This window comes from Thermobia domestica, chromosome 6 (genome assembly GCF_964235325.1).
Source record: "Thermobia domestica chromosome 6, izTheDome1.hap1.1, whole genome shotgun sequence".
NCBI lineage: Eukaryota > Metazoa > Arthropoda > Insecta > Zygentoma > Lepismatidae > Thermobia > Thermobia domestica.
This window is the reverse complement of record NC_137459.1, coordinates 230,516,659-230,539,849: the sequence shown is the minus strand read 5'-3', so window position 1 is coordinate 230,539,849 and position 23,191 is coordinate 230,516,659. Positions and strand designations below refer to the sequence as shown.

The 23,191-nt window shown below is 36.4% G+C and overlaps 1 protein-coding gene across 6 annotated transcripts in view; it reads left to right on the top strand.

The window, feature by feature from the left end:
- Positions 1-23,191, top strand: part of LOC145688428 (TATA box-binding protein-associated factor RNA polymerase I subunit B-like) — a 321,407-nt gene that overhangs the window by 258,907 nt on the left and 39,309 nt on the right. For all 6 annotated transcript variants that reach the window (XM_081762649.1, XM_081762648.1, XM_081762646.1 and 3 more), the window contains one exon: positions 13,840-14,256. In XM_081762649.1, the coding sequence (XP_081618775.1) occupies positions 13,840-14,256 (417 nt within the window). The remainder of the gene's footprint in view (positions 1-13,839; positions 14,257-23,191) is intronic.

Sequence of the window (23,191 nt, the reverse complement as noted above, 5' to 3'; positions counted from 1 at the left end):
GCCTCCCTATAGTCTGGACTTGGCTCCTTCGGATTTCTCTTTGTTTCATCGTCTGAAGGTCTGCCTGCGAGGATAAATATTTGACAGTGACAAGACCCTAATTTCTTGTGTGAAACAATGGTGTAAATGTCAGCCACGTGAATTTTATCGTAGTGCTCTCAAGATATGGAAAGAACGAGGGACGAGATTCGTCACAGCAGATGAAGGCTACATTGAGTGACATAGTCTTGTAGCCAAAGCATCAAAGTATGTTTTCTAAAACTTCATTATCATATTGCAACTAATAGTAATATTATAACTATCTGTGCAAAACTTATTGAACGAACCTTGTATATTCATTGAATGTATTGAACGGTGTTTTATATATATATATAAATAAAATACAAGATGTAATAATTCCATTCCATAAAAGAGTAAAAAAGAAACCTGAATACCATAGTGTTTTTTCTTTTGTTTTGTTTTTCTTTATTCATTTTCTTTCCTTTGTTTTCTTACCAAAATTCCTGTTCTGTCCACCATTGCTGATTTCATATTCTTGTTCCCACTATACAGTCTTTCACTTTAGTATGACAATCAATTTACTTGTCTTCAATAGTTTTGATAGAATTGCTGCTCCTATTAGGTTTATCTATTAATAATGAGGATTTTGTTAGAAGAAGTAAAAAAAGATAATTGCAAGGGACAAATAATCACAAATGTTTATTCAAAGTAGTAGCCATCGCTAACTACACATTTCCTCTATCTTTGAGGTGATCTGTGATACTATTCCAACAGAACTTTTCTTGTTATGGACAAACTATTCAGAGCCCACTTTTCCACTTCTTAGTACGCTCTAAAGTACTGCCCAAAAAGCACGTGCTTCATCTATTGGAACAAGTAGTAATCTTAAAGTGCAGTGTCTCCTAAATACGAGGGCTGGGTTAATACTTCCCAAACAAGATCATTTAGTATATTTAACTTGTTTTGAAGTCCATGATGGTGCGTTGTCATGAAGCTATATGACTTTTCCATGTCTTCTAGCTTATTACAGTCGTTTTACGATCAAAGCGTGGTTAAGTGATTGTTCTCGGTAGCGATCACTATGAACAGATCCAGCTGGCTTTAAAAGCTCATAATACACCACACTTCCCTGATCCAACCTTAGAGAAAGCATTGTCTTCTTTCCAAAGGATTTCTTACTGTCGACGTTGATGGTTGATCCTTACCGACTCATGATTTTATGCGTTTGGGATTCTAATAAACACACTTTTTATCGCCAGTCACTATTAAATGCAGAAACGACTTTCTTTCGTGCCGTTGAAGCAAAATTTCACTCATGGCATTTTGATTTTCCATTTGTCTTTCGGTCAGTTGATTTAGCACCCATTTCCCTTTCTTTAAAATTTCCTATAGTTCGTACGATTCATCCCCGTTGTGCCTAATTCCCGTTCTCCCTATAGGCCCTCCAGCACTTTGTAGAAAATATTTTTAATGATCTTATCTTTAGGCAGAACGGTAATTCCCGTTTTGCCTAATCTTTCGAGACGAGGAATTCTGTGCAGGGAGAAATTTTTGTAGGGAATATTTCTTTAGTAATTCTAAAAGCTTCTGTAAGAACAACTACTATCTCTACAAGTTTCATCATACATGGAAAATTGATTGACTCAGTTGCAAGAAAGCCGTTAGACGTTGTATCTGAAACGAACATTGAAAAAAAAAAATCTTCGATCTAATATCAAGTCGTTTCAAAACAAAATTTTATTTTGGTTTCCAGCATGCTAAGGCTTGCAGTACTAAAAAATGCCACAGTTCACATCCTCAAGACATGTTCGGCCATACATTAAACAAACAATGGAAGAGGATGCATAAGGCGGCCCTTTTGAAAAAAAAAAGCCTTTGTTTTCCACATCACAGCTCCTTCTTCGGCATTACCTTAACAGGTGATTTGTCTTCTAACACAATTCTATACTATATGCAATGTTACATATACTTAAATTGTCAATGTAAATACTACGTATCGTCAATGTAAATACCACATATCGCCAATATATTTAAAACATCTCACCCAGGGGCGGATCCAGGGGGGTGATTGCCCCCTCCCAGAGGAGGAAACTTTCTTATTTTATATATATAAATACAACCCATCCCAAAGTTTGGAGCCCTTAAAAGTAGCAGTATGACACCTCCCCCCTAGAAGTCGGTCCTGGATCCGCCCCTGATCTCACCATCACTGTTCTAAATGCAAACAGTATGCAACTGCATCTGTGTAAGCCACCAAGTCTATTACATGTGATTCCAGACGTCTTTTCAATGATATTATTTTCTGTTCAACTCGCCTATATTTCAGCTTTGATTCCTTCGGCTTTTTCCTACCTCCAACATTAGCATACAAGCTACATTCTCACTTTGTTGTTGTTGCAACAGCTGTACAAATATAAAAATATTCGGATGTTCTCTTGTCAGTTTTCTGTTTAATTTAGAGTTCCACCCCTCTACAACATTAGTTGTTCTTCCCTCAACATTACCATAATAGTTCCATATATTTCTGGAAAAGAGAGAAACATTAATTACATAAAACAAATCAAAGCTTGACAATAGACATTCAACAGCGATTGAAAGTTTGACTAAGGATAATGTCTGTTGTTTGTTGTTAGTAACACGGTAAACTTATAAGTATTTTTATTTGTAATCATTACACTAGTATGGAGTTAATTTCAGATTTCTGGTATGAGCAGATTAAAATTTCATATTGGCATGCAGATCTCAGAAATGATTTTCTATGGAATGAGAATAATAATTACGCTTACCGCACTCCATTAAATACACTATGCACCATTTCATATCCAGAAACTTCTGAGCTCACAATTGTAGAACACATAGGCAATACAATAATGCCAAATGAAACTAATGGAAAAACAGAAAGGACTAAAATGACCGAATGAGTACATATGAAATACTAATCACTGCTAACGTAGATTTTGTTTCCCAAACGAAAACCGCATATATTTGGCAAAAACCATTTCAAACGAAAAACAGATAGTAAAATAGCGTAGAAAATAAGGTAACTACTATATCGTACTTACTTTGTGAAGATGTGGTCTGCATCGTACAGCCGTTTCGACTAAATAGTCGTGAAACTTTTCTGCATTTTGTACTTCTGGGGCATTTTCTTAAAGTTGCAGGAACATGTCACTTACTTGCTCCATTGGCACAAGTGGTAGTGCAGCAGCACGTCTTATCCACTTCCTGACCTTTTTGTCTTCTTCATAAAAAATGAACAATCCCAATGACTGAAGTTTTCTCCACAAACATTGGGTGTAATGGAGGAAACATCCACGAATGGCTGCATCCGGAAAAACACCAGTAACGGCATTGATAACCGCTCTTTCGAAGTCTATAATCATTGTAATAGGGTTAAAGTTGAGACCACTTGCAGAAGCTTCATCTTTAATCAGAAGCAGCATCCTACGATAGTCTTCCGCTTTCTTAGTAGGCAATAAACAAAATAGGAACGGAAAAGTCTGCCCCAAATAAGTCCCATGTGTGGTGTAAAGCTGCTGAAATATACGGGGAGCTGCTTTAAAGGTACCATCCATTCAAATTGTCTTCGTGGTTGCAAGCTTCCGTAAGTTTCCAGTTGTCCCAAAAACCTGCAGAATATAATATTTATATTTAGCTCCCCTAATATATTAATAATTATTAGTGTATTAGCTAACTAATATATTAATAAACTTATTAAATTTAAACAAAATACATATTTAATATTAAATTTTCAAACATGATGCAAGCTTGAAGTGTGGTAACCAGCATACATGATTCTAGCTAAAATTTAAGGATACATACTTGAATGTTAAAGTTGTTTAAAGCTCATGCACTTAAAATTTTAACTTTGTTTCGCACATTATTCAAGTTATTCTTGCTTTCTTGGTCAAATATATTCCAGAATATAATACAATTGAAATCCCTTATTTGAATCAGTTAATTTTGTTAGTACATCTCTGGCTCCAAACCTAAACTTTGAGGATCCTATTAAGTAAATTCAAACTAGATGATATTAATTCATGTCTGTAAACTTAACGCTGCTAAAATTAAATACTTGACGAAAGTTATTGTAATTAGAATTGAAATAATAATAAATAATCAGTTACCAATAATCGATCAGAATCAACACAATCATCAATTAAGAGAAATTCTTCTCCTGTTAATGTCTGTCTCCACCTGCCCTCTAACCTAATACAATTTCTTGTCGTGGGAAGCTGAGGCCTTTCTGTGCTTCGACAGTTGTACAGGGTATGTTTAATTCTTTCAAACGTTAGCAAAGCGGCTGCAACCTCTTCCTGTATCCCTTCCTTTGCAATCACTTCTCTGAAGATAGAAACAAATGAAATAAATAAATATATATATATATATATAAAAAAAATAGATGAATAGTTTCGTTAAAATTTACTTGCAAAATACATTCACCTGACTAGTAAGTTTCTTCATATGACTAGTGTAATAAGCTTGAAGTCAAAACTTGTAATTTTTTTTGTAAACTGAGATTATTTGTACTGCTAACTTGAACTTGTATCACACGACTAGCGAGATACTAGGCTACTACCTTCAAGAAACTGGCTCCAGTTTACCCAGATCAACTATTTGTTGTCTCTTAACGTGACGTTAAAAAACGAAAGAAATAAGTAGTTAATTTTTAACTAGAAGATAGAAGTAACGAATACAATAACTACTCATTAAAAAAAAAAAAAAAAAAGTCTTACCTGTAAACTTTTGGAACTGCATGTACAGGATTCTCGGACACTTTACACTTCATGTCTTCTTGCGTCAATTGTGCTCCTTTCTGTTTCATGAGAGTGTACTCCACTCTTTGATAAAACATCGTCACCGGAAACAACAACTGTCGCTTTGCATCCACGTGTACATTTCCAATATATCTTCTCTTTAACACGTCTATTAATTTGGTATAAGAACCTTTCGGACGCGAGCATTTTCCCCCCGTATTTCGAACTAACAAATTCTGCCATTCTGTGCTGCTTACTATTCCTGTTGATACGTATAAAGTGACAGATTAAAAATGTGAATTGCATTTTATACAGATTACTGCCTCGGTCTCGGAATTTTCACTTCTCGAAGCCGTCAGGTGCTCTGAACGCTGATTGGCTACCGGTGAACCCAGTAGCCAATCACCTTCAAGAGTACCAAACTGAAACTAAATCTTATAAATCCCTTCCCCTTCCCGATTATCTGACCTTTTGATTTGATTGAAAATTTACAAAAAACATTCAAGTATGTAATATTTATATTTTGTATTGCTGTTATTTACATTGACAATATATATATGAAAATAGAAGTATATATGATATTGTTGCATATAGTATAGAATCACGTATAGAAGACAAATCGGCTGATAAGGTGATGCCGAAAAAGTAATTGTAATGTAGAAGACTAAGACCCTTTCTTAAGAATCCCCTTATGCATCCTCTTGCATTATTTGTTTAATATATGACCATCAAACATGTCTTGAGGATGTGAACTGCGGCACTTTTTACGTACTATGAGCCTTAGCACGTTGGAGATGTAATACTGGAAAACCGAATAAAATTTTGTTGTGAAATGACTTGATATTAGACGGAAGAAACTTCGTTTTATGTTCGTTTTCGTTTCAGTTACAATGTCGAACTGTTTTCTCAATTGAGTCAACCAATTTTCCTTTTTTGTGTAGAAATTAAAAAGAAATAACATTCATCTTTACTAAAGTAGATGCGAACAACACTGCTAATAACAGAACTATATCCCAGCAATTTTTCCCAGAAGAAAAAGTAGAATAACATCTAAAATGTATGATGAAACTTGAAGAAATAGTTATTCTTCTTACAGAATCTATTAGAATTAGTAAAGAAAAATTTCCTAGAAAAGATCCCTCATTGCACAGAATTTCCCGTCTCGAAATATTAGGCAGAACGGGAATTACAGTTCTGCCTAATGATTAGATCATTAAAAATATTTTCTACAAAGTGCTGGAGGGTCTGTAGGCAGAATGGGAAGACGCCGTTTGTACAGAATCGAAAATTTTTGCTGAACGAAGCTTAATCTTCCTGCAAGTTGTTTTCGGGTTTGACACGTATTTTCATTCAATAACACTTATAAGTGTTGGTCTTCATTTTTTTTCGGTTGACTTGGCCGTTCTTTGTCTTTAACATCGAAATTACCAGTTTAAAGGCGTTTAAAACGAGGATACATGTGAACGCTAGATGGAGCGTGAAATCAGGTTTTACATCCCACGGTTTTGCTGCCTAGGTTAAAGGAGACGGTGAAGATAAGAAATGAATGGAACGGTGGGATGAAACAGGAAAACCTTGAGAAAACCCAGGCACACGGTGTTTGTCCACCACAAAGTTCACTTGGCGCGAGTTGGGATCGAACCAGGGACCCCATGCACCAGAAGTGAATACTCGACCAGTGAGCCACCGTGGCCCATTTGAGTTGGAGCATGTCCCCAAAGTATATAATAACTTTCACCAGCGTCTTTCTTAAAAATGAAATAACGAATTTACAGTTCCCGCATTTTTTTTGAAAGAACGTCAACATGTTTTACAAATATATATGATCATCAGACCTTCGGACAATTTTTACTTATGAGGTTCGAAAGTTTGTTTTTATTACAAAGAGTAGCATAAATAACACATCACATCTAAAGCACTCTGCTCCAAATCCATCTACTGACAAAAATTTATATTATTATCCGATGCACCTAATATCCCTATTACCATTCTTTCTCTTAAAAAAAAAAAAAAAAAAAAAAAAAAATCTCACCGATTATTGTTGCTCACATTCCTGATCGCACTATTAACACATTTAACTTGTGATCATGAATTTGCTTTTTCTTTGCAACATCCCTACTACTATTGCAACCAGCATTATAGGATGCACATTAATTATAAATTTTTTTTTTTTTTTTTTATCTGACAGTTATTCTGAGTAACTTAGGATTCGAAATACAAAAGTACAATTCAGCTTTTTTGCCATTCCAAAATATTCAGCATTTAAGTATATTGAAAAATCATCATGACAGATCGTCTCTTCATTACATCCTGCTATTGATTCATCTTTTTTTTTTTTTTTTTTTCACGCGAACATTTTAAAATTAGATGTATTTTTAAAATTATTTTTGTGATACTGACTTATATTTTGCAATACAGTTCTTTTTTCGTAGCCTTCTAATTAAAAACGATTTTTTTAAAATGCTTTCTTCGAGTCTCTTTCAATTACTTCTTCAGTTAAGAAATTTTATACTTTTATAATAGATCTCGAAACACATGCTATGCGTATATATGTGTTCCTTTAACATTAAAACTACTAGATCAATTTCAATTAAATGCTTTCATTTAAATTTCAGCATAGTTATAGGCTCCTTATCATTACGATTATATTCCTCGAAGCTCATCACTAATGTGAAAGTAAGAGCAATAAGGGCAGAACGTGAAGAGAGGCGGCAACGAATTTCGCTGTCAATTTCTCTGATATGACATACCATTTTCGGTATAAATAATCTATTTAAGTCTTTACTTTGAAAAATTTGGTTTGAGAATGACTTGGAAAATTTATTTAGGAGAAAGATCAATGATATTGAGTAAACCCAAAATACGACATTTATTCTTCATTATTAAAAACTAGGGATGTTACAGTATCACAAACGTCCAAATTTTGGAAGGCTCTACAAGTGTATTGACGCAAGTGAAACGGAAGGGAGCAATACACATCCAAAGTATCTTAATGTCGAATACTATGGTCATGATAGAACTACTTAGAACAAATGGGAACAAAGTTTGAAAGATTGAAAATTTGACCTCTTTCAAAAGGCTTTATTTTGAGAAACTGATAGATTTGGATCACATCCAATCACTCAGATCGTTCTCAATAGACAATAGATATGTAGTGTCGTTTACAGCAATATGATATCTTACATCATTCCGGAAATACAATAAATGTTAGTAAAGTTTGCAACACTGCTTAAAATTATGTAATTTCTAGGTCTTGTAATTACATTTTCCAAAAATGATTGCTGTAATATTATAGAAGCAAAGGAAAAGAAGTATTTTTTTAAAAAATCCCACAAATAAGTCATTTTAAGCAGTATAGCAATCATTATCCATTCTTTTCATGCCTTTTGAACGGCTTGAGATACAAAAATGCTGTAAACTGTCTTATTATTTTATATCTGTTGAATGATTAGACGTGATACTTATCTAAAAAGTTTCTTAAAAATATAGCCTTTTGGAAAAAGTCAAATTTTCAATCCCTGTAACTTTGTTCCTATTCGTTCGAAATAAATCATATCATGATCATAGTAGCCGATACTAAGGTACTTCGATGTGCATTCTTCCATCTGTCTCACTCACGTTATTCCTGTTGTAGAGGAAATATTTGAGTTTTACGTCCCACGGTTATGCCGGATAGGCTAAAGGAGACTGTGATGATGAGAAATGAATGAAATGGTGGAATGAAGAAAGTGGGAGGAAACAGGAGAATCCTGAGGAAACCCACGGACACGGTTCTGTTGTAGAAGCCCCCAAAGTTTTCATATTTGTGATATTGTAGCGTCCTTAGTTTTAAATACTAAATAATAAATGTGGCATTTTAAGTTTCTGTCTAACATGTATAATATTTGAAGTATGTAATAATCTGATGTAGTGACATTTATAAAATGAAACATTAGATTGTTTCAGCAACACTATTAACTGCTTTTGTATAGCAGCAGCAATTGCCCTCTCTAGATATTTGCATCGCCCAAAATTTTAGCATCTTTTTGTCTATTAGTTTAAAAGTTACAACAGCACTTCCAGATAAATGGTCCATCGTGATATTGGAGTTGATCTAAATACGGAAAGAAGCTATCCATAATTAGGTTTATTTAAGCATTCTTTGGCTGGAAAGCATGGGAAGAATAGAAAGTTGTTGTTAATTAAGAGTAATTTGTGTATAGGAGCCTGAGAATTCCCTACACGTTAGAATTTTCTTTCCGTGTCTCTGCGTTTAATTCTGTTTCCTCAACCTACAAAAATGATTCGAATTAAGTATTATAACATAGAGACAAACGTATGTATTATTGTTACTGTGCTTTCCTTATTTATAGTAAAAAAATGACCAAAAACAAAATTCTTACCGTTTTATTGTTAGTGCATTTTCCTTATTTATAGTACAAGGTGACCAAAATGTTCTTGACATTTTTGACGTCCCATTAATCATACGCTCACAGAGAGGAAACGAAATGACGCACGTGTCTGCCAAGCGATCAAGAGTTAGTCTGACCATCGACCTTCAGTAATACAGGTTCGTTGCGTACACGACAATCACAGCTCTTCCAGTGTCGGAGAGAAATGAAAGTATCGAAGCAACTTCTTCACGTGTGTTTCTTTTATGACTTTAAAGTGAGCCTATCCGCTGCCGTATCAAGTCGCCGCATATGCCAGGCATTTGGGGAGAATGTCGTGAACGAACGCATCGCCAGGCATTAGTTCCAGAAATTATGTTCGGACATGTGTGCCTTTCGGATGAATCTCGCAGTGGAAGACCATATGTATTAGATGACGAAGCTCTGAAAGCAGACATTGAGGAAGACTGCTCTAACGTGTAATGAACTTGCAGAAAGGTTCCATTTATCGCTAAAAGAGTAAGACTGCACCTGTATGGGATAGAGGGGTCATGCAAGGTAAGCAACTGAGTACCCCACACATTGCCAGCAGACAACAAGGAACAACGAGTGACAGCCTGTTTGTCCTTGCTCACTCTGCACCTCAACTCACCCACCTTTGACCTCTTACTCATTATTGAGGAAAGTAGGTCCTCTATGACATTCCGAAGCGTACCAGGCATCGGTTGTCGCTATTGACCCAGTTCCACACAGCACAGGACTACCTCTACACTCACGAAAGGTGTTGTGGAATTGTTGACAAGTGGTGTATTATGAGCTCCTTCCACATTGTCAGACCATCACTGCTGACTTTTACTCTCAGCAGTTGCAAGGGTTCACGGTGCATTGCAGCAGAAGAGGTCACCATTTGTGAATCGCAATCGTATGCTGTTTCTGCACAATAGTTTCAAGCCACATGTGGCAAAGAGGACCCGGGAGACCCTTCAGCAACTTGGCTGGGAGACACGTAGCCATGCATCATATTCACTGGACCTTGCGCCAACAGATTACCACCTGTTTCATTCCCACGACAGCCATCTCCATGGGAGATCCTTCACAAATGAGGAAGACCTGTGGAACGCACTCGTGAACTTATTTGTATCCACGACCGCCCAGTTCTATCACCATGGCATTGTACAACTGCAGAAACGTTGGCAAAAGGTGCTGGATGCTAATTAAGGTTACTTCGAAACCTAAAGGTACGCACTGTATTGCTCTTTATCACTGCTCTAGCACAGTAAGGACTTTTTTGATTACCTTGTATATTCCATATAAAACGGTATACATCGCTATACATTTTATGGTAATGTAACTTTTTTTCTTTTACCATGATAGCATTTCACAATTATTCTGTAGAAAATTCATAAATCTCTGAAATTCAATATCTTATCACAAATTTCACTCTGGGGAAAAGTCACAAATAAAATATTGGATAATTGTTTTGTAACTAAACATTATACATACATACATACATACATACATACACACACACATATATATATATATATATATATATATATATATATATATATATATATATATATACACAGTGAAACCTCCCTTAACGGACACCTCTCAATAACGGACACCTCTATAATACGGACAGATTTTTTTGTCCCGGCAAAAATATATGTTCTCTTACGGAACAAAATCCTCCCTTTTACGGACACTCTCAGATACGGACGCGGACAGTTCTTTCTTCCCCCAAACGTTTCAATAACCTCTTCATAACGGACAGGAATTATTTTCGGTTCTGCGATATATTACAGTAGACAGAAAAGTCTTTTCCCCACAAGTGTATCTATCATGAGTCTAGACCTGGTGAATTATCAAACAGAATAGCTTCAAGCTGAACTTGAAATTGTTTTTTCTGCCCTCAATAAACTACTTTCTGGTGGAAATCATAAAAAAACTTGAATAAGTAATAACACTCATATAGGGTCAGTCGTATGGCCAAGAATTCTATACAAAAGATCTTCCCTTCCCTAACAAATTTAGTCCTTTTTCCTCTGGGCCTTGAATTTTTTCCCCGACAATTTCATAGATAAAAAAACAAACGCTGTTTGCTTTACAATAACATTTTCAACGAACAATATTTCCTCGCACTTTTTTTTTTGGAAAAGTAACATTTTTCTTGTACTTATGATACTGGAACAAGTCTGGGTTGGAGTTTTCCAGGCATCCTTTTTCACTTTTTCTAAGAAGATATTCTTTGTAATTGGGGCTGAGTCAATAAACATATGTAATCACAATAACTTGCTTTTTCATCCATTCCGCCAGTACACAAACATGCACACAGACACATATTTTTTCCGCAACCGTACTGAGGATTTTCAGAGGACACTTGCTAATGAGTTTAACCGGTTAGTTGATTCCTAACGCATCTTTTGAGAAGGTCCTGAGAATTTTTGAAAGAAATTAAAAACGCTTTCCCTCCCACTTTCCCCTCCCATGTAGGAATAAAATTATTACCATACACGCATTATCTTTTGCAATATACGAATATATTAACACATCCCCAGCAATAATATTATTTAACAGAAATCAATTTCTTCTTCATCCCTTCCAGTAACTCAAATACATACTAAATAGAGTATTTTCACATTGAATTTTACGTAGTTATGCTCATACATAATGTATTTACTGTATATTACTGCATACAGTTACCGTTGCGAGAAATTAAATTACTGTAACCTCTCTGTAACGGACACCTCTCAGTAACGGACAAAATTTCATGTCCCATTGGTGTCCGTTATTGAGAGGTTTCACTGTATATATATATACACAGTGAAACCTCCCTTATCGGACACCTCAATAATACGGACAGATTTTTTTGTCCCGGCAAAAATATATGTTCTCTTACGGAACAAAACCCTCCCTTTAACGAGCGCTCTCAGATACGGACGCGGACAGTCAGTTTTTTTTCCCCCAAACGTTTCAATAACCTCTTCATAACGGACAGGAATTATTCTCGGTTCTGCGTTATATTACACTACAGTAAACAGAAAAATCTTCCCCACAAGTGTATCTATCATGAGTCTAGACTTGGTGTATCATCAAACAGAACAATTTCAAGTTGAACGTGAAATTCTTCTTTTTTTTTTTTTAATTCCCGCAATAAACTGCTTTCTGGTGGAAATCCTAGAAAACCTCCAATAATAAGCAATAACACTCATGCAGGATAAGTCGTATGGCCAAGGAATCAATGTGAAAGATCTTCCCTTCCCTAACAAATTTATTCCTTTTGCCTCTGGACCTTGCATCTTTCCAGACAATTTCATAGATAACAAAACAATCATTGTTGGTTTTACAATAACATTTTCAATGAGCAATTTTCCTCTCTTACTTTTTTGGAAAAGCAACATTTTTCTTTTACTTATGATACTGGAACAAGTTGGGTTGGAATTTTCCCGGCTTCCTTTTTCACTTTCTCTAAGAAGATATTATTTGTAATTGGGCCTGGGTCAATAAACATATGCACTCCCAATAACTTTCCTTTTCATCCATTCAACCAACGAAGACACCGCGCCAGTACACAAACACTCACATATGTTTCTTTCCCAACCGTAGTGAGGATGCCCAGAGGACATTTGCAAATTAGTTCTACTACCCTTGTAGAGGAAAAAAGCATGCCTTTTTCGCTAAACGAAAGGGGCCCGCGGCGGCTTAGTGGTAGAGCGTTTACCTCTGGTGCTTGGGGTCCCGGAATCGATCCCAGCCTCCGCCAAGTAAACTTTGTGGTGAACAAATACCGTGTGCGTGGGTTTCCTCGGGGTTGTCCCGTTTCCTCCCACTTTCTTCATTCCACCATTTCATTCATTACTTATAATCACCGTCTCCTTTAGCCTCACTGGCATAACCGCGGGACGTAAAACTCAAATATTTCATTTCATTTTTCGCTAAACAAAAGTGTTTAGCCGGTTAGTTGGTTCTATCGCATCTTTTGACAAAGTTTACGGGGTGATGACATGTACTTAAGAAAATTATCATACACGCATTATCTTTAGCAGTATATGAATATATTAACACATCCCCAGCAATAATATTATTTAACAGAAATTAATTTCTCCTTCATCCCTGCCAGTAATTGAAATACTGTACGTACTAAATAGAGTATTTTCATATTGAATTTTAAGGAATTTACGGCCATACATAATGTATTTACTATATATTATTGCATACAATTACCATTGTGAGAAGCAAATTTCTGTAACCTCTCAGTAACGGACAAAAATTCATATCCCATTGGTGGCCGTTATTCAGAGGTTTCACTGTATATATATATATATATATATATATATATATATATATATATATATATATATAAATGGTAACAGTAGTATTTGTATCCGCTGAATTTAAAGCTACACATTCTATGTAAGGGGAGCAAGGTGGCACAATGGTAGAGTGCTTACTTCTGGTGCGTGGGGTCCCTGATTCGGTCTCTGGCCAAGTAAATTTGTAGTGGACAACATCGTGTCCTTAAATTTTTCAGGATACTCCCGTTTTCTACGACGTTTTCATTCCACTGATTCTTCTATAATCATTCACTTGTCTTAATCATCCATATCCCATAGCCTGAAGGACATAATCGTGGAACATTAAACTGAAAGATTTCGTTTCGTTTACATTCTATGTAATGTACTGGTACTAAAAAACAAAATTATTTTCAGGTTGTATTGTGCGCTATGCAAGAAGACTTATGGCTTTACATCCACCAAGAATGACTTGTGAGTCCGAGCAGCGTAAACACAGTGAGGTTCACAATTTTGAAGGGAGAGCTTTGGCATACATCATCGTTGTATTGAAGATTGTGTGTGGTTTAGATGGTATAACAGAGAAATATCAGTCGAAATTCGCTAGAAAAATTAATAAAATTTTGAAAGAAGAGCTTAATGAAGATGAAAAATTAAGAGCTCTCTTTGTATGGCAGGATTGGGTAGAGTTCATTGAGTTTCGAAATTCGTTTATCAAACATTACTTTCCAGCACAAAACGTTTTTGAGCCCAACGATTTTGGTGACCCCGATATATACTTCACATTCTACGAAGGTACACAATTTTCATGTGACGCAACACCATACGATAAAAGTAAGTATTCTTTTATTCCATTTGATTGAAAATTTCAAAACCTGCTTAAAATATTCTTACTTCTTTTATATATTTAGAAGGTTTTATTTATTAGTATAGTAGAAAATTAACCTTCAAAAATGTATGCATGAAGCTTTAAACTTTTTCGTGTTTATAAAAGAGGAAATCCTGACTTTGACTCATCGACACCTAGCCCAAACTTCTTAAGCTAGAAATTCGAAAGCGCGTGGGTTGATAAGTATAGTGAAATGGCCCCAGATGAATTTTGGGACGACAAGTGGATAGTATGTAGGTACCCCCAAGATACATTAATCCCTCACGTTTCAAACCTCAACTGTTATATGTTCATGAGAAATGGCGCAAAATCTGAAAAGTGGGATTAATTTATTTCTCAAGAATGGTTTAATTGATTTTGTTCAAACTTGGATGTATGTATAGGTGTATACAAGGGCTTTGTCTGAAAAAATATTAACAGCACCCCCTGACCATTTTCCTCCCTCAAAACATCCGATTCATTATTTTGAGCCCCTTTTGACCTATGATGGTCTGCGAGCACAATTACGAACAAATAAATTTTAGATGTCGCTTTAACCCTACAATGACATATATTTTTTTCCAAAATTGTATCTCGGGTACGCCATGGTCAAAATTAGCCAGAACCAACCATACCACACCTATTAGGGAGCAATTACAAAAAGAACAGTTATTGATGTAGCTTTAGCATATTTGCTACGTGAATAAATGAGAAATCACACTGAAAAACGCCAGACTCACTGAGACCCCATTTGATGGCCTGTGGCGTCCCCATACCCATTTTGATTCAAAGTGAAACTGTTGATATTGGTGTTTATTTTATATGAATCAATCAGCCTGAACATAAATATGAGATTAAAATTGTCATTAGAACCCCATAAGTATCTCATTTAAGGATGCCTGAAGTTCCAGTGTGTGTGTGTTCATATATATATATAAATGTTTTACCTATACCTACAATGTCCAATCAAAGTGAAATAACCTCAGCTAGGAAGAGAATAACCATCAACAACAACATAATGTACAGAATGCAACCTTTGTTGTAGTGTCTCCCATAGGTCTTAAGAGAGGGGATGGGGATAATAAGTATAATAGTGGAAAACTGCAACATTTGAATAAAAGGTACATTTCATCCAAGCTATATTAGAAAATATAATGCGAACGAAAAGTAAGTTACATTTAAGAAGTACAAGTATTTCAATGTCTGAAACAAATAAGATGAAAGGAACATTGTAGTACGTACTTCAGTCCTTGTCACTGTTTTCATTTATTACTACACAAATGATGTTATGATCGAATATTTTGCTCACTATTTGTTCTTGTTTTTTGGATCCTCGACAAATATCTTCCATAACTAAGCTAATAAATAATGGCTGCAACATGGGAGCAAGAGCCAACTGTGTACAATCCATTTGCACAGTCGCAACAGTACCTGATGACACTTTTGTAACCTTCTGTATTTGGTTTTAGATGAAGCATTTGTACGTCTTGCTTTGCCTATGTATTGAATGTACTGTCGTTTTCAATGTCTTGTCGTTACCTTTAACATACTGCATATTAATATTCTCTCTTTCATCCAGCATTTCAGCCAAATAACATATTGCCTGTTTATACGTATTGGAAGGATCCACAAAACAATCCTTTCGAATATTTTTCGGTCATTCGAGGAAAATCCTGAAGATCCTGTGAAGAAATAGATGTAAACGGAACTTCTATTGTTCGCAGTTTCTTCTGTTCAGCAAAGGCTGCAAAGGTGTTTTCGCAGATTTCATGATTACGGTGATTGCAGAGTGGTTTTCGCCTGATATCACATGTATGAAGAATTTATTGTGTAGAAAACTAGCAATTCTATAATAAGGGCCGATAGCTATCATTTCATCGTCAAATATGTCATCCAACAGACGATACTTTTCTTTCGGCATTCCATGTGTAACTTCAACTACCCAACGAATTCTTGTAACAAACCTGGTATTATTTGCCTCTGCAGTGGAGAACTTTGATTTTTACCTTTAAATGCAGGCATAGGAACTTCATAATCTTTGTCCTCAATATAAGTTTTACAGAGTCTATATTTAAATCCATTGGATACTAATTTACTAATATAAAACGTACAAATCGTATGTAGATGGGGGTCTGGCCTCCCCCCCCTTCAAGAAAAATCGCAACAGACGCTCCTGGCTGTCAGTATTCCTTGTTTTTCTTTTTTTTTGCGACAAATTCACGCAATCACAAAGATTCATTGTTTCATGTTTGTATTAAAGTGAGAAGGGTGTTCATTCCCAAATAAACTGTTAAATATCAACAGTTTCACTGTATCCCAAACTAGGGGTGTGGGCACTACAGGCCATAAAATGTCAAATAGAACTCAGTGAATTTGGCACTTTAAGTGTGATTTCTCATTCATTCACTTGCCAAATATGCTAAAGCTACATCAATAGCTGTTCTTTTTGCATTTGCTTCCTAATAGGTGTGGTATGGTTGATTTTGGCTAATTTTGGCCATGACGTACCCGTGATACAATTTTGGACTGATTGTAGGGTTAAAGCGATATGTAAAATTTATTTTTTCATAATTGTGCTCGCAGACCATCATAGGTCAAAAGGGGCTCAAAATAATGAATCGAATGTTTTGAGGGAAGAAAATGGCCAGGAGGTGCTGTTAATATTTTTTCAGACAAAGCCCTTGTATACACCTATACATACATCCAAGTTTGAACAAAATCAATTAAACCATTCTTGAGAAATAAATTAATCCCACTTTTCAGATTTTGCGCCATTTCTCATGAACTAATGACAATTGAGGTTTGAAACGTGAGGGATTAATGTATCTTGGGGGTACCTACATACTACCCACTTGTCGTCCCAAGATTCATCTGGGACCAATTTCACTATACTTATCCACCCATGCCCTTTGGACTGTGTTAACGATTTGTGACGTAAAGTACTACTAAGGAGAAGATAATTTGGAAATTCGAGGTGGAAATGTGTTAATGAGAGTTGCAGATGATGTTCATATCTCAGGATCCCTTAAGCTTACACAAACAAAAATCTGGTATTTGAACGTTTCGTTTAAAATAACTGAACATCTGATTTAGCGTTTTAGGGAAGAAAGAAAGGTGAAGAAAAAAGAGTGGGAGTTTATTTATTATAAAAATGTCCGATCTCGAAATCCGTTAAAGTTGGAGACAAAATTTGGTATGTTGGCTTTTGATTTAAATATATAAAGACATATTTAAGCGTTTTTGATATTTAACGGAGAAAATAAGTAAGATGGATTGTATTGTTTACTTATATAAATAATTCATGTTATTGTTGCGGAATTTAGTTAATGGTAAGATCGGCTCTGAATTTGCAATCAAAAAGTGATAGATCAACTTGAAATAGTGTACAAATATTTTAATGAGTGTCATCATGAGTTCTAAGAAGAGAAAGTTGTGAAAACAGTTTCCAAGTCCGTTGCGTATTAGTGAAATTAACTTCCACAAAGTATCTTGTATTAACTGAACGTTATGACTGGTAATTCCTTTTTGCAACTTTCAACAATGAAGAGTTTTGAACAGTATTTTAAATATATTTTAAAATGATACACATTTCAACGATTTTAAACAAATTGAATATGAATATAGAAAAGCCTAGCGAAATATTGCCAGTTGAAGCCACACCTCATATGATTGAAAGAAATAAGAATGGCGACTGTAATGTTACTGCTAGTAAGACGGATGTCTCATAATGCAATAATACTCAAGACAACAGATCTGCTTTTACCAATCTGTCGCGCCCACGATGGTCTCAAGGGTAAATAGACCTTCGTGGCCGACTGGTAGGATTTTCAGTGTTTTGAAATTGTAAGAACACCTCGTCTATCACTTGCGTTCAAGGAATAATGAATAGTTTGTTCATGCTCCCAAGTAAGCTTTGGTAGAATCCACAAATATAGATTTAAACATACACGAGTGCTTAACTAATTTATGGGCGTACTAACAGGGCGTTAAGACACCGACAGAGAACGATAACCAACATCAAGAAAAATGAAATGAAATGAAATCTTTGAGTTTTACGTCCCACGGTTATGCCGGTTAGGCTAATGGAGACGGTGATGATGAGTAATGAATGAAATGGTGGAATGAAGAAAGTGGGAGGAAACGGGAGAACCCCGAGGAAACCCACGCACACGGTGTTTGTCCACCACAAAGTCCAACAACAAGAAATTATTTATATACCGCCAGATCAGAAATATCACATAATAAGAACAATTCGTAATAATCTACCACATTGGAGAGCTATAAATCATACCAGAGCCCATTGGGCGCAATAGCATGGGAATAAGCAGTCTTGGAGAGACTGTCAGCCACCAATCATGTCGATAGCGGTGTTGTTACACAGCAAAATAACAATATTAAAGAATAAGGGGTAGCCTTGAAAAAGGCTGTTTATATTGGGACTTTAAATTAGTCCGTATCTAAGGTGAGCTATGCGGCTTGGGTGGTAGATGATCTGTTAGCACACAATGACAAGAGCAATTAAGTCAGGGCGCAAAAGCGCAGATGTCCATCTCAAGCAATAAGGCTATCGAATGACCACTCGTCAAGGGGGACAGAGTTCGGGTTCCAATTTAATACAAATAACTAGGATGCGGCTTTTTTGTTAGAAGTCACACGAGCGAAGTTAGTACGCAAAAGAATGAGTGATTAATACTAAACGTTTAAAGAACATGTCCAAATAGATCTCATAGCACCGCTAATATTCGTGTGTAGGCTTCAGCGAGTTGGAATACTACTGCTATCAGCCAGTTTAGATTATTTAACAATTATAATATCAAAATGCATCATATCGCTACCATTAAACAAAAGATACTACCGCTCGGATTAAAGATCTTCGAAATAAATTTAAATAACAATTGATCAAAAGAGAGCAGCGCTTGGAATTCGCTCTATTAATATTCACATAAGTTATATCAAAACAATAAAAGGTTTCAAAGTAATTATGAAACTACTTGGAAGGTGATCTCCTTTACAGTTAAGCGACTTGATGGAAAAAGAAATGCAAGCGATAGGTACATTAAAATATTAAAGAAACTGTTGTAACCCAGCTGAGGTCCGTGGTCCTACCTCCCGGCACTCTGAAGTCGAGATGGTGAAGACTCCTGGGTTACCACCGGCGTTGCCATAGACATTTCGTATACACCAGGTAGCACGTTTCACTTGACACACTGATATTATAATTACTCACGTGTATTTCGAGCGGCTGAAACACAAGAGCAGGATAGACGGACGATTACCAAGAGTTCGTACAGGATGATGTCTTCTCTTGGCTTCGTACATGATTAGAGATCTTCGGAATATTGGAGCTTCGCACAGGCTGGTTTTCTCCTGGATCGAATATATTGAAATAGAGGTGAGACGAATGGCAGAACTCAGCACCCAGACAGAATGGCATGCAACAGGACTTCACTTTACAGTTCGACTGTTTCCCCAATAGACTACAGCACTCGCATGCTGATGAATGAGGCGTTAATAGATGTCTCAAGTAAAAAACGATGGGAGATTCGGATAAGAAGTGTCAAGAATTTTGAATGACGTAAGCAAGTAGTTCGATGTATAAAGAGTTTTATTTGGCTCGAATAAGTCCGTGGACTTGGTACAACAAGAAGTGACTTCCTACATGAGGTCTCGAGAATTATGTAAATCAGTATTAGCACAAGTAAACTATAATTGCGAAGGAGGAAGCGTTTAGGAGCCAAAGCAGTCAGAGTTAATGATGGATCGTTAAGGGATCCGTGAATAGTCAGTTCTCAAAGATTGATAGACAGTCTTATTAGCAGCAAATAAGTTCTAGACCGACAGCATCCTCACAATTAGACAAATAGTACTGTCCAACTGAAGTTAGCACTGATGAGTGAACTGACGATAACATTCGCACTGTTCGTTACAAAATTAAGAGATGGAAGTTCTTAACTAAGCGACCGTCGTATTTTAAGTATTCAGTTCGTACGCCTTTAGATGGAATTAAGCATCAGTACCGACACAACAAAGTAGACTAATCGGCGATAGGCGTGACGGGAGATGAAGTGTCTATGAGAGACAAAGTCTCCAAGTAAAGTTCCTGTAAAAGGGGCAGCGAGCACCAAGCTCGTGCCTTGACGGTTAGAGAGCGATCCCCCTAAGACGTCGGACAGCATGTCCGCGTCGTGAGGTTCGAAGGAGTTTCCTCGAACGGGCAACAGACGTGAAGTCTCCGCGAGGTTTCGGCGTAGTTCCTCCGAACGGTTAAACGCAGCAGAATTCCCCCTTAAACGACGGAGTTCCCCCACGAGAGAGAGGGTGCTCTAGGTTTTTGTTTAGCCGTTATCAATTGCACTCGACACTACGGAAGTGCCGGGTGGATATGGGGGTAAGCTAGAGTTTTACCTAATGGGAGTTTAATTATCTGTGGAACGAAATTGAGAATCTGAGTTGCGCAAGACAACGAAGAGGCGTTTCCTGAAAGCTTCCTTTACATTAGAATTTTTATACAGAACCCTGATAAATTTAAATTTAAGAGGCTAGACATTTGACCTCATGTGTACAAAGAGTCACGTCTGGTTGTAGAAAGTAGAATTTAGTATGACAGTTTTAATTACTTCATTGCTAGCCAAACACATTATGATCCCAATAAAATTTGGAGAGTTTAAAAGTGCAAACTTTGTACATGCACTGTGAAAATAATAACTTAGGATCTATGACAATTTGTATTACGAAAACTCAAAAACAAAGTGAGTAATAAAATTTATAATAGAACACTTGTGGTTCTGTTGCGAGGAACTTAGACTTTATGTTAGTCTTACACAATATATTGCTGGCAAGTAAAAATAACCTTTTCACCTCTGAACAAATATAAAATTTAATTTGGAGTATTCCTGTCTCTTCTATTTACTTAAAGCTGTGATAACCAAGTGAGGATCTGTTACTTTTTCTCTTAGAAAGGAAAGGTTATCTTCCCCAGACGGAAGAGATAATAAGTGAACTTCTTACCAGACCAAGTCGGCTTTCGAAGAGAGACTGGAGACAGACAAAAAAAAAAAAAAAAAATCTTTCAACTAAAAGAAGAAAAAAATAAAGCAGCTGGAAGGAACTTTGTGAGCGCGAGAAGAATGCCCAACTTCTATATGCTATTCTCTTTTCCCTGTTTTAGGATTTTAAGAAAAATTATATTCTATAACGTAATTAGAAAAGCTAATTGTCGTTAATTGATTATTATTTTTTTTTTTTTGTGGAGTTCGGCAAAAATTTGCGAAATTTGGCAATGGGTACGGACCGACACTATAAATTATTACAAGGACATACAATGCCTCCACTGCAATGAATACTTTCTCAGCCAAATAGATTTGGCCATTTATAGTACAAAGAGTCACTATGAAGTATCTAAGAGCAAACAATCGGCCGTTCAATTGAAACACAATATTGTTAATTACTCCTTAACACATAATTTTAACGATATCAGTTCCTAAAAAAATGAAATCTTTGAGTTTTACGTCCCACGGATATGCCGGTTAGGCTAAAGGAAATGGTGATTATGAGTAATGAATGAAATGGTGGAATGAAGAAAGTGGGAGGATACGGGAGAACCCCGAGGAAACCCACGCACATGGTGTTTGTCCACCACAAAGTTTACTTGACGGAGGCTGCGATCGAACCCGGGACCCCATCTATTCCAAGGAATTACAGATTAAAATATGTAACCTGGTAGTACATTTAAAAGCCAAAATTCCGATACTTCGTCGAGTTCCGAGAAGAGCAAGATTGTCGGTGGCATATTCCTTATATGAACTGGTTCATAAGATTACAGTTAGTAATGACTTGTATTCTAGACTTTTTGGTTTTTTCCAACGGAGCTCTGTGTGTCCCTCCACATTTCGAAGAAGTTACTAATCTAACAATATCGCCGAGAAGCTCTATTAGACCTTCACACAAAAACATACAAATCTCTCCAATTACCAACAAATAAATCTTTCAACTTCTAGAGTATTAAGCACAAATTATCCGATGGAGATATACGTGAGGCAGTGAAGCTGTTAACTTCGGAAGACGTCATGACAATTCCAGATGCATCAATGTTGGAAGCTCTCAGAGAGGAGCATCCTTCTCATTAACATTCATTAGCTACACCGGAATCCCCAGAGACCAATACTCTAGTAACCAGAGTCTCGACTGATGAATTCATTAAGGCACTAAAATCTTTCCCGTCCGGATCCGCTGGAGGAATGGGTAATCTCAGGCCATCGATATCGAAAGACCTCTTTCAGAAATGTGAATCAAAGGATCGTCTAGTCAACTCTATTTGTGATTTATTACACATTATAATATCTGGAAGTGTACCAATCTTTTTAAGACCTATCTTCTTCGGCGCATCATTGATAGCGCTCGGAAAGAAAAGTGGAAGGATACGCCCAGTAGCGGTTGGAGACGTTTGGCAGCTATGATCATTTGTTTCCGAATGCCTGAATCATTAATAGATATATTGTTCCCACACCAAGTAGGCGTATGCATACTTTCTGGAGCTGAAGCTGCCAGGATGTTTTACTTCTTTCCACACTCACAAGTGAAGGCATTTTTATAAATCGATTTCTGAAATGCATTCAATGAAATCAAACGAGATTCCATGCTAGCTGCAGTAAAAAACATTTCCAAATTTCTATCAAATTCCTAAGTTTTTCAGTGCTATTTTGAACCTAGGAACCTTTTTGTAGGAGACAATATTATCTTTTCGCAACGAGGCGTTCAGAAGGGTGACCCCCTAGGTCCTGCACTGTTTGCTCTGACCCTCCAACCAGTTGTCAATAATATAAACACAGAGTTGAATGCATGTTATCTCGACGACGGGACAATAGCCGGAAATACTGATGCAGTACTACATAGTTTAGACAA